Raw genomic sequence first — 13,322 nt, forward strand, 5'->3', positions numbered from 1 at the left:
GATTAACGTTAGCGCTGATCGAAGGGATTTCCATGCATTCTCGGGAGGAACTCTCGTAACTGTAAGGTATCTCGAGACGAAATACTTGATCCTTAGGATTGCTCTTCTGCAAAAGCAATTGGTCCAGACTTTTGCGGTGCTTCCATGATGAATCAATTCCTAAAGAAATAATTATAGCCCTCATGAATGGCTAGTCGGATCACCTGACTTTAATCCAATAGAGCATGCCTCAGATGCTTTTGGCAGAAGGGTGACAGTCAATGTCAATCATTACGAAAGAATGGGAATTAATATCATCAGCAGCAGCAGCAAGAAAAATGGAAGAATAACGTAGGTCAAGAAACGGCAACAGATCCTGCATTTTGTAAGTTATGCGACATCTTCCTCTGCGTATATGCATATTTACCTAACTATTCAATGCATCCTTATTCACAGTACATGTACTTTTAACATTTACACATATTTGACAAATTTACACTAGGAGCCTAAGGACTCAGGATTTCGACGTGAATCCTCCAACCTTAATTCAGCTTTCTCGATGCAATACCCCTGGCTATTGGCCATGAAGGGTTGTATTATTGCAACGTAAAATGTAGTCTTGATTCATAAATCATCAATATGATATTCATAAACTCTCTCAACTTGTACAGATAATGCTTTAGAATGTAGTGCAGTACGTAATACACAACTGCGAAAACAAGACTGGTTATGGAGCAATAGCACGACCACTACATCTACATTATTAGATTTACCCTACAGATAAATATACCATATGTTAGAACTGAACAGTGACTTCTTTTCTGCACTGTTTTGATACAGACAAGGAACATGTCGTTTCCAGTTTAACAGCTATACCATTTCTCAACTCTATAGCAGTGAATGGTCCGTGGTCCTCTCTTAAGAGATCCGATTCGTCGATAGGCTCGTAACACGGTGCTTGCAGCATCCTTGTACTTGTGAAACAGTGAACCAATAATGACCTTCTCTTAAATAAATGGAGTTTGGATAAATTACAGTCAACATTTTGTCACATGAACATTTCTTGCCGAATTCAAAATCACAAACAGAATTTCTCTAACACGCACAATTTTTTATATAAATAGTACAGTACTGAAATGGTAATAGTATGGTTTTACAAAATGACCAAATGTATGGAAAGGGTTGTTCTGTGCGGCCTGACAGGCTGAGGCTGAGGCATGTTCAAACGTTTCGTGAAATTGTACACTTGTAGCAGATGGCTGTTCAAACCTGACGTAATATTGCTTACTAACTCAGGGTACACTGTTCTCTTAATTGTCTGCAGGAAGTCACTTGGTTAAGGTCATTATTGTTTGTGATCCTTTTCTTTAAGTGTTGTATACTTTTAAATGTTTCTGTGTATTTACAACCTCGGATGCCTCGTAATGTATCAATCATCCTAACAGTTTTTGTTATTTATATGGCGAGCTAACTTTAAAACCACAGAGACGAAACTTCACTCTTCTAGTTAAAAAAAGTATATGAACTTTGCAAAGTGGGTGATCAAGCTAAGTTTTAGGCCCCTTATTTCTGGTATATCAGTTATGTTAAATTACTTACTGCTTAGTTAACTGGATCTCACTGTTATATGCCATCTGCAGTTCCTATGATTTGAAGGGAACCAAAGGACCATTCTACAGATTGTTATATTTGTTTAACAAACAGTTCGTTCAGGTGTTAAATCTAAAAATACTGTAAAGTATCCAAATATGCCATCAGTTATAAGACCAATTTTACACCGGTGAAGAAGTACGTGTACCAAAACCATCGGAAACTACAACTTGGATGAACCAGATGATCCTGAGTTTGACAATAAGACTCAATGACTATGAAGAAGACCAGCAAGTTAATAACCCACATATGTTCAACCTCGGAACAACACTATCTCAAGAGGAACTTAAATGACCTTGTTCGTGATTTGAACTTATCTAAAAGTCAAGCTGACTTTTTGACTTCTAGACTGAAAAGATGGAAGCTCCTGCAAGAGGACACCAAAATATGCTATTAGCGTAAACGTCAGCAAACATTTATGCATTTATTTTCTCAAGAAGGCGATTTTGTTCACTACTGTGAAATAAATTCTCTAATGTAAACTCTAGGCAACCTGCACAATCCACCTGAATGGCGGTTATTCATTGATTCCTCAAAATCCACTTTGAAGGCAGTTTTGCTTCATAACGGAAATAAATTACCATTATATGCTGCACAAATGAAAGAAACCTATGATAACATGAAACTTCTCTTGACAAGCATCAAGTATCAACAGTTTTCTGGGTATATCTATGGTGACCTTAAAGTAATTGCTCTTTTTACTAGACATACAACTTGGCTATACCAAGTTGTAAGTCTAGTATAATATTTCTGGTTTATTTGTGAATGAGACAGTACAGATAAGAAAAAGTGTCCAGTAACAATGGCCTCAAAGAAAAGAACTGATTCCAGGAATGAAAAATGTTGCCAGCAAACCATTGGTTACTCCTGATAAAGTTTTATTACCACCATTGTTTGTTGAACTTCGTTTAAAGAAAAATTTTTCCAAAGCAATGGATCGAAATGGAGCAGGCTTTCTTTACTTGAAAAGAGAAATTTACTGGAGTCAATAAAAACAAAATCAAAGAGTATATTTGTGGGACTACAAATAAGAAAACCAATGAAAGATGAACATTTCGAAGAACAGTTAAATGAAGCTGAACGGGCTGCATGGAACTCAGTTAAAAAAGCAGTTACTGATTTTTTTTTGGAAGAAATTTCAAGGCTGAAGCTTACCAAGAAATAATCAGTGAGCTTACCAAGACCTATGAAGTTATGAGATGTAATATTCCCCTAAATATCTCGGATTCATATTTAGCCTTATTCCTAGAAAATCTAGGAGCTGCCAGTGAGGAGCACGGGAAGCATTTCCATCAAACTATTTCCACAATAGAAAAGCGGAACCAGGGAAAGTGGAGCTCAAACATGAAGGCTGATTACTGTTGGACTCAGAGAAGGGATTTTCCAGGGGCGAGATACAACAGGAAATTACCAGGAGTTACATTAGTTCAGTTAAAGATAACAAGCAAGCTCATCTTTAAAAAAAAAAGTGTCCTACTGTCACGTTTTGTCCATCACCCACAGTTGTATAGTGTTTCTATACAACTGTGGGTGATGGACAAAACGTGACTCAATGATTGAAATCAGCACAAAACGTACTTTCAAATACTTGCAATGATTTAAGCGCATTCAGAAAAACACCGGAAACTACTTAAAAGCTAAACCTTTATTGCCAGAAAATGGATAACAGTCAGTCTATTACTTACGTTAATCTCCAAATAGCATGGAAAAGTTACATTTACAAAGATATGACCTGAAAAGGATGTCATTACTTAAAAAAAAACTTTAGGCGTAAAACACACATTTGCCAAGGGTTAATTGGGAAGATATTTTTGCTAATAGCAAAACGCATAATCATTATGAAACACGATATGGAATAGAAACACGAAAGGAAATTGCGAGCACTTACAAGAGGGTGTTAAGAAATCGGATGGGATAATCACATTAACAGGTAATTTATTCTAGAAAGTTTACATAGTATGAATTAGCCGCCTTCGACTGTGGTTCGAACTGGTAATTAAATAGATTTTATATCTTCCTAAGTATAGTATCACTGAAATGAAAAAAATTGGATTTATTTAGGTTTTTCTGAATGCTTTTATTTCGCTTCTAATTTCTGCTAACAGCGAATTATGAAAGTGTTTTGCACGTGTGAGAGAGAATATTTTATTATTATAAATAATTCTGGTAAAAGTATTTCAAAAGTAACGGTCATTAACAATAAATTAAACAGACAAATAAACTCTTTATCCATATATGTTCCACTTTTAACCACAATTCACTCATTCTAAAGGAAATGAAAAAATTTCAGTGCTTCTAATAACAAATATATATGTTTCATACAAACTGTTGGTTACGCAGTATTCTTCTTCTTCCTCCAGTCACATAGCTCTTCTATGAGAAGCTGTTGTGGCCACCAACAAATTCCTACAACTGCATCGATAATGTGCTATACGAGCAGCATCGCAAAATGTCACGCTCAGAAGTTCACTGATCCCATCCTTCCACCTAGTTGCAGGTCTTCCTCTGCACCTCTTCCTCTCGATTTTTCCTTCCATTATATTCTTCAACGGAAAGTTTTCCCTCCTTACTATGTGTCCAAAAAATTTTCTTCTGTTGATGCTTTGAAAAACTTTTATGGACTGCCAATTTTATTCGATACCCACTCATTTGTTCTTCGATCAAGGTAAGAAATACGTAGTAATCTCCTGTGATACAACATCTCAAATTCCTCAAGTCAACTCTCTTCAAATTCCATCCTTCACATCCATAAGTGGCAACTGGAAAAATTAACGAATCTCAGTTTCGTCTTTAGAGGCAGAACTTGATCTCTCCATAATTTTGTCACTGATTTGACAAAATGCAGTATTAGGGAGATATAAATAAATGTGGAAAAATTAGTCAGACTCTGCATAAAGCGTCTCAACACTCCACCCAAATAATGTCTTTTTTTTGTGTCCCGATACTTTTGGTGACACAGCGTACGACAAATTCTTCTGTATATCCTCTGGTGGAGTAAGCTACCTTTAATTCTAGTCAGCTTTGTATATAATTAATGACAATATTCGTTTGCAATGGAAAGATTATAAATTATTGATAATTTATACGATTCGTATAAATTATTCCCCTTTTTTAAAACAAAGAGATCTTGAAATGCTCCAAATAGGGGGGTTAGAGAGAGAGAGAGAGAGAGAGAGAGAGAGAGAGAGAGAGCTCTCAGAGTATGAGAAAGGAAAATGAAAAATGTTAGCAGGAGGATGAACAAATGACGTAATACAATCCATACGTGACTCACCATGGTCCCTCCAGTACTGAAGGATATACTTTTTTATTGGGCTATTTCCGCTGTAGGGAGAAGCCCATGACACACTCGCTGTTCGGCTCCATACTTCACGGACTTTCACATCAAGTGGAGGTGCTGGCGTCTCTATAGAAAATAAAAAAAAACATTCCCATAACAATTCAATGTCTTGGTCAAAGGAGAGAGATAGTAAAATATGAAAGAAGTGGTTATTTATTTTTTTTGTTTTTGTTATGATCACGTGAGACTATTCCCTTGTTTCTTATCTATCTTGAAGAAAAAAAAAAACGTTTATTTTTTAAGATTCAATAAAATTCTAGTTTCTTCCATCATGTATTTTCGAGATTGTGTTGGAAACTGTCTCTTTTGCAACTTTTAACAGATTCCTTCGAAGACTGTTGGTGGTTGCATAAGAAAGAAGATTAAGAAGTTCTATCTTCAACCTTTTTTTTTGTAATTCCCGATTCAGTTGCTGAGAAGGACAAAGAGGAGTGAGTTAAATTAATTTTTCGCCTCCTGCTTTTTTCATATTATACAAGTCGATCTTAGAACACATCCGAAATTGATACATGAAAATACAATTCGAATGTGAAAGGAGGTTATCGAAACACTACGTTCTTTCTTCACCCAATGGAGGACCTTGATTTTCTCTGAGGAGATGGGGCGTCAGCAACCGAATTTCTCAGGTATATTTTTGTCATCTTTTTTTTTATATAAGTCGCACAACTCAGACTCATGAGGTTATTTCTTTTTTAAATTAATTTTAGTTTGTGACAACTTCAGTCCAGTAAAGGAGGCATATCGCCTGGTTGGTTTAACCCGGAGTTTTTCATCCAGTGGATAACATATCTCTTCCAGTACGTCTGAAAGGAAACGTACAGTCTCACTGACATTTTCTACTTTTACAAATGACTTCATTAACTTTATACAAGGGTGGACTTTATTTATCGCCGCGTAGTTTGGATTTTATTTATTTACAATACCTCCGCGAGCATTTGGCTAATTACATGTACAAACACTTTGTCGATTCGTATTAGCCTAAGGCTCGTGGGAAGTACTGCATACCATAAAGTATTTACAGTGCCTTAAGCACCGTCATCATCACTCGAGAATATTCAAGGGGTGATACCCAAAAACGAAATGGGGGTGGGGGCAGGAATGAGGTAGATTAGGCTTCTCAGTGAGTTTACAAAGAGTACATCCTAAGTACAAGGTACTTATCTAGTACTAACTGCTGAGTGCAATTGAAAAGCAATACCCTCTCTCACCCCAAGTTAAAATCAAAAGTCTGGGATATTCACTGTGGAAATATTTGAACCAATCTCTAAATATCACAGAAACATGCTTTTCAAAACCAGAGTCTCACATGGTGTCGTCAGTTATCCATAACAGTAATAATGATCTCCCTCCAGTCAAATGAGAAATCCTCAATGATATGGGGTTAGGTGAAAGATCTTCGTATTTTATGTGGCATTATTGGAAAAAAAAAAAAAAAAAATTTAAGACGGTGAAAATACTTCCGAACAAGGTTGGTGTGGTTGAAGAATACCTGAAATAGCAATAAATTGTACACAAGAATTAGCAGGACTCTGTGCAGTCTTTCCGCACTGGCTCAGCCAGCATTTGTCGAGGATCCACGGATGGCAATAGGTGCCTTTCGAATTAGATTTTGTTGCTTGTTAATTCTATCAAAGGGGACCCTCAAAAAGTGTTAACTGCAGGAAGTCTGCTATCGAATTTCTAAATGTTAATCGCAAGGAGACGAGTTCTCTCTCAATTTTCTTCGCCAGCCTTCAAGGAACCATAGAGTTAGTCAAAAATTATGTAACATAGGAGGGAAAGGGGCTGTTAAAATATTATGTTAAGTTATGGGGGTAAGGTGATGCTGATGATTATCAACTGTTACTTGAGTTCTTTCCGAAAGAATAGGGTAATGTGACCGGAATTGTTTATTTCGTTAAGTAATAATGGGGAGAAGATCAAAGACGCTATTAATAAGTACTACAGTAATTTGGGAACGGTCCCATTGAGCGATCTACTGCAAGACGTCTTGCCCACTGTCCTCATAAATTTACTTATTGAAATATTTAACAATCCTTTGAGGCAGGTGTGGAAAATTATTCTCTTTATTAGTATGACTTTCCTTATACTACAGTGGATTCATCTAAACCCATTTTGTTAATTATTATGATTTCCTCTTTTCCCCTGGACACTTGTGTGTTGTTATTATTATATTGACATTAAAGGGGTGAGCAAAAAACAGATCGACCAATTTTATTGCACAAAATAGAGAATGATTATTATTAATGAAACTATATACATTTAAACCTATACCGTCTCTAACATATACACTCCGTGACACTGAAATTGCAGCACCCAGAAGGAATGATCGAAAGCGCATGCAAATCAGCAGGCGGATGAGTTGCGCCAAGCATGTAAAAGAAAGTAGAGATCATGGAGTTAATTCAACACGTGTGTGACGCAGTTCTTCCTTTCTCGCAAGAACAGTCTTTAAAGTACAAGGAGAGTGTAGAGAATGTCGTGACGTCACGTTCGACACCGATATCAGCAACTCAGCGATTTCGACAGAGGGCGGATTATCGGTATTCTTGAGTTTGGATGGTCATTTCATCGCGTAGCAGAACGTGTGGGGTCACGACATGACAGTACCACAGTACACAAGGTATGACTGTTTGTCGAATGGGTAGTAAAGCACGACGGTGGAGTACAGAAAATGAAGAAATCGTCTTATCTGTTGACAGATTTATACCGCACCTACAGACAACAATCCAACAAGCTCTGACATCAGCTGGCTCTCAACCCCATCACCCGATGAACCATTGCACGCCAACCGGTAGAAGGGGGGACGCCATACATAACGGCCATTGCGTCCATTACCACTGACCGCTGTCCACCGTCAACAGCGTCTGGAATGGTGTCATGCACAAGGCACACTTGAGATACGGAATGGCGTCGAGAGGTCTTCAGCAATGAATCCCGCTTCTGTTTGGGACTCGATGATGTCGCATATACGTGTGGCGACAACGTGGTGAATGCAATGATCCGAGAGCCATTGTTGAACGCCATACCACACGCCCTGATGGTGGTAGGCTGTGGGGAGCTATCAGTTTTGATAGTCGTTCGTCAACGGCAATTTCACTGCTATGTCGCCGAGATTCTGGAACATGAAGCTATCCGAAGACGTCCATTAACATTGATAACTGAAGCGGCTGTTAGTACAATATCTGCTGTTGTCCTTGAAGACAGACAAATTGCAGTCAGCCTAGAATATTTGCGAAGGCCTTGGGAATTAGTTATGGGAGCGCACAAAGCATTTAGGAATGACACGTGTTTGTTTATGTTGAGTTCTTCGACGTCTTTTCAAGAAAGGCAGATTAGGGCTAACATTCTACTGTCTTGCTACTTGCTCAAGGGATTGCCATTTTTTTATCGGACAATATACATCACTCAGAATATCTGAAATAGACTTTCAAAATAATGGTTTCTCTGAGTATTTTGAAAAGGGTAGATATATAAGGCAAGTGTACTTCACTAGATGGGGGTTATGTTAAAAAGGAAAAACCATTAGAGGATCAATAAAACGTTTTATATTTTTCAATTTAATTTGCGTTGATCATCCCTAACAGAAACTTTTGCTTAAGATATTCACATAAATATCATTATATTAATCGGGAATTCAACTGGAGAATATTAAAAAGAAAAACTTCTTACCCATCACTAACAGCCTGGTCTTTCTCTCGTCATTCCCGTACTCATTTTCGGTGGTGCACGTGTAAAGCCCCCCATCTTCCCTTTCAGTGGCGCGTATAATCAGTTCTGATACGATACCTTTAGCCATGAGTGTTTCAAAGATCTCGTACCTATGGAAAATAAAAATAAATAAAATGGTGATTTGTCTACGCACATAAGCTATTAGGTAAGAACAGGGACAGTGGAAATATCTGAAGCACGTTTAAGAAATAGGGATCTTATTCAGTAATATGTGACGCATGAACCTACAAGTGAAAGTGCTCATGTATCAAAAATTATAGTATGTAAGATTCAACTCATGAGATAATCTTGTTGAGGGACCACCTTGTTGGTACAAGATGGTTCCTGTTTTTTTCTTGAATGGTAAGATTTGTCACTCTGTGTACGCAATCTCACTATAGAGCAAATGCATTAGTAATGGTGGTGCTAGATCCAAATTGGTAAGTTTTTATAGTCCAACTTTCAGAACAGTATATGCACTATAAGATTTTACACACCATGCAGGGCTATAAGTACTGTAGACAGATTGGTCCAATATGAAGATGAGATAATCGATGTTACAACATGTAGTGGATAATCATCTTAAAGGCAAACCATTATCGGAAAGTTTCTTCAAGGATTCTGTGAAATTAGTATATTTCTATTGGCTGGGAAAGGTAAAAATCTACCGACGTAGTTAAACATTATGAATCTACGGTATTTGTTCAAGATGACTCCAAACACGAAAGGTATTAAAACTCATATTTTATATGTATGGATTGCAGGCTGAGAAGACAGATGATACTTGTTAATATTATGCTTGAAATTCCGTGGATTGTAATTCTCAGGAAATATATGTGAAGAAAGGTTTTCCCGAAGAAAAGGAGTAAAGGGATAAATAAGAAAGGAGAAAAGTCAGTTCTGTGGATTTGGAGATGAACAGTTAGTGGATTTTAAGGCACATGTACGGTATGGTTTTGAAGAGGTGGAATTATAGATACCATTTCAGAGGAACGGTGCCCAACAGAAATATCTATAGGAAAAGACATTTAGAAGGGTAATTAATTAACCTGACTACCCTCTTTTGAATAGTCTCAAAGGTTAGAGAATATTGTTTCCAGCACTCAGATGTGGGAAAGTCATTCGAAGGTATGGTAGATTTGGTATTTGCACAGGGCCAGTGGCTCTTTCGAAAGACAACGCGGAGAGCGAAAAAGAATACCTAGTTTTTTTGACACAAAGGAAGCAATATTTGTGATATGTTTATTACAAGATAGGTTAAAAGTTAGGGTTACCTCCAATAAAGATGTGATTTTGTTTAGAAATCTCAGTGTTACTGAAGATGAGCATGGAAGCAAGTTATTTTTACAAGAAATAAGAGAGGCCAGACTTAAAAGTATGGAAGTTTATCAAGAATTTACCATCAGAAGCATCTGCTAGTTATAAGTCAGATATTTCCTTCACACCAAATCATAAAATTCTTTTGTATTCATTCTATAATTAACGTATATTGTTTTTAAAAGAATAAGGAGATATTCTGACGAGTGGTATGCTCGTTTCTTACATTATGTAAATTTACATGGTTATTCTGCTATTAACCTTTCATTTCTCACACACACAGCAGGTTCGGATTTTATCGTGCGAATGTGTTGTTGTTTTCCTCTGGAGGCATACATTTGCGCTGTTGTATGGACGAAATGGCCTTGCAAATGTGCATCGTCACCATAATGTGAATTCATCCAGGTTGTTAATACAACAAAGGAGGTCGCACAATCTTTCGGATCATGCTTCCGGACGTAGATGTATGCCATTATAAATTGCATGTTGGCCAGAAAGGATGTCATATCATAAACATCGAAGCATGTACACTAGGAAGTGTAGTTTTGGTAGTTATATTTCATTTTTGCATATTGTTCAGTTCTTGTTGTGAAATCCGAGTATTTGAAATGAGGTTAAACGAAGTGGTCTCTAGAATTTCTTTTATTCAACGTTAATTTCTGTATTCTGATTGAAAAATTTAAATTTCAGCGAGTATTAATTCTTGGGGGATTTTCTCCCAAGAATTGTCTTATTGCCAACAAATATTAAACATTCATTACCAATATTAATTCTTTCTTATTTTCATTTCTTTATTTTTGTCACGAATTTCAGTAACTGAACCAGAATATAAAATGGGCAGACTCAAGGGTGTTAACAGTGTTTAAAACTCCACAAGAGGGGCATGTTTTGAAGACTCGGGCGAAAATTCGTGGCTGAGACAATCAGTTCTTCAGTCCAGTAGCCATTCGTGCATATACGTTAGTAGTGTCATCCAAAATATTTGCTACAACCTGAAATGAATAGAGAGAGTGAAATGTGAAATTCGAAGTGGAGGTGGCGCCACAAAGCAGCGTGTCAAATGTGTGTCGTGATGAATACAGTACAGTTAAGCAGTTAACCTTGCATGGCGTTGTTCCGTTCTGGTGGTTATTTTAAATAATTTTACGTGCTGATTCGTGCAGAAGCAGTTTAAACGTGCTGTCATACCACAAATGCACCTAGAAAGAAGGGCACTTGGTAGTTATTAAAGAAATTTTGGGTGGGGTAGGGAGAGGGAGAACCTTATTGTAGATGGAGCAGAAAAGTGCAGCTACTTTCTTTAACGTGACTTCTCTGATATGCACAACGTCTTCATTTCTATTTTCCACTAAGTAGAAAGCCACTACATTAAGGTCCATGAAAATTTTTTATTAAGCGTCGCGTTTCCACCATTGCGAAAGTTGGTTGAGCCATTTCTATACCCAGATGAGTACACAGGACCACTCTTGAGTGTATGAGATCAATAGGCCATCTTTCAGGAACTGGAATAGTGTTATATAGATAACTGTTATATGCAGTAGCCTTCAGGTATTTATCAGGTGATCTGTTCTTGTGAGTCAGGGGAATGACGACTCGCTGCAGCAGCAACCAATGCGATTAGATGGGTGACAACTGAGTCAGATGATGCATTTGATGGTTCAGACATTTTCAACGGCTTGTCCTCTTAAGGTCACCATAAAGTGCCTAAGAATATATATCTAATAATCATCCTATGTTCAATCGAGGTTTTCCTTATTTAAGTGCGCACAAATAATTATTTTGTTCTAATACTGAATATTAAAAAAATCGCATTCCTCCTTTGTGCTTAACTATTGGATATAACGTTGTTTGGAGCAACGCCAATGGGATTTCTAGTTGGATTCGGTGAAATTAGAACAAAATCAATGGTCCGAAAACACTAAAGAATATTTAGGAGATGATTTTTTTTTCGTAAACTTCAAACGTACCTGCTGTCTCCAGTCTTTGTTAACTTCACTTGGTCCCTAGTCCACGTTACCGAAAGTGGTTGGTCCCCTAACGCTTCGCACTGCATCCTTGCGCTTTCTCCTTTCCTTGATGTCACGACCGCAAATTTTTCCTCGAATCTGGCAGGTACTACAGAAGGAAAACAACGACAAATATTAGAATGGGCAAACTTATATATATATACACATATATATATGTATACACACGCATATATATAATATATACCTATTTACATAATATGTATAGAGCTATATATTATATTGGATTATACACACATTGCGCAATATGTGTAATGTGTCTATATATCCAGAATATAGGTATAATTATACCTATATAGAGAAGCAGTGTGTATAAATATATACAGACATAACACAATAAATGGTTATCATCATATTTTATTCTGTATTTATCATTCAATCTGGTGTATAACATTGCACCTTTGAACAGAATCTCTCCTGAGGATATGAGAATATGCGCAGTGAAATACTTAAAACAAAATAAGTAAACCATGTAGTAATCAAATGAAAAAAAATGTTTTTATTTAGTCTAAAGCACTTATTATATTTTAGACTAAAGTCTATTTAGTATATAAATATATCAATAGTTATAACCGAATCCTATTGCCAAAAGGTATTTATCCAATTGTCCTTTAAACTTCACAAGATTGTCAATCTCAACCATCCAGGTAGGCAGCTTATTCTGGTGGTCGACAACTGACCAAAAGTCAGTGTTGTAACCCACACCTTTGTAATCTGTCCTCATATGGACACCTCTTTTTTATTCACAGTAGACAAAAACTCATCCTTGGATTCTTCCAAGAATGCTCAATGTCTTTTCTCAAATTCAGCCTCCAAACCTGAACCATGGCATTTCAAATGTGGTATTATCATTTAATTTAAGTATTACTCTAACTGCACATTGATGGCTCAAATATAAATGAAAATTGTGAAGTAATAAAATTGTTCCCTTTTTTATTGCTCCATAAGCTCACATAAAATGTACTCATCAATTTGGGCCAGTGTATAAATGTGGGTAGGACACTGGTGTTGTTAGCCCTATCTAAATAAAACATCTCTCAGACGAAGGATATTTAACAACCAAGCTTCTACCATGGTGTTACTGATGGGCTTAGTGATATGAAGATTACTGACTTATCATCGTACTTCTACAGCAATAAATTAAAACGGCATCTTTCATGGTTTACTATGTTTTTTTTTTTTTGGAGCATTAGCAACTAAGGCCATATTGCTCCGGGATATGCGGTGGTCATTCGCTGACCTTTCCGCATCCTCCATATTTGGTGGTGACGGGCTCGAACCCCGGTCTAATCAAGAAGCGT

The 13,322-nt window shown here is 36.9% G+C and overlaps 1 protein-coding gene across 1 annotated transcript in view; it reads right to left on the reverse strand.

Annotated features, from left to right (window-relative positions):
• Window positions 1-13,322, reverse strand: part of LOC150084358 (hemicentin-1-like) — a 117,100-nt gene that overhangs the window by 31,885 nt on the left and 71,893 nt on the right. Inside the window, exons 27-29 of the mRNA XM_090376196.1 lie at window positions 11,965-12,112; window positions 8,642-8,790; window positions 4,904-5,035 (exon numbers count right to left, since the gene is read on the reverse strand). Of these exons, the coding sequence (XP_090232322.1) occupies window positions 4,904-5,035; window positions 8,642-8,790; window positions 11,965-12,112 (429 nt within the window). The remainder of the gene's footprint in view (window positions 1-4,903; window positions 5,036-8,641; window positions 8,791-11,964; window positions 12,113-13,322) is intronic.

The sequence above is a fragment of the Mastigoproctus giganteus genome, chromosome 6 (assembly GCF_048544385.1).
Source record: "Mastigoproctus giganteus isolate SK-2022 chromosome 6, ASM4854438v1, whole genome shotgun sequence".
Taxonomy (NCBI): Eukaryota; Metazoa; Arthropoda; class Arachnida; order Uropygi; family Thelyphonidae; genus Mastigoproctus; species Mastigoproctus giganteus.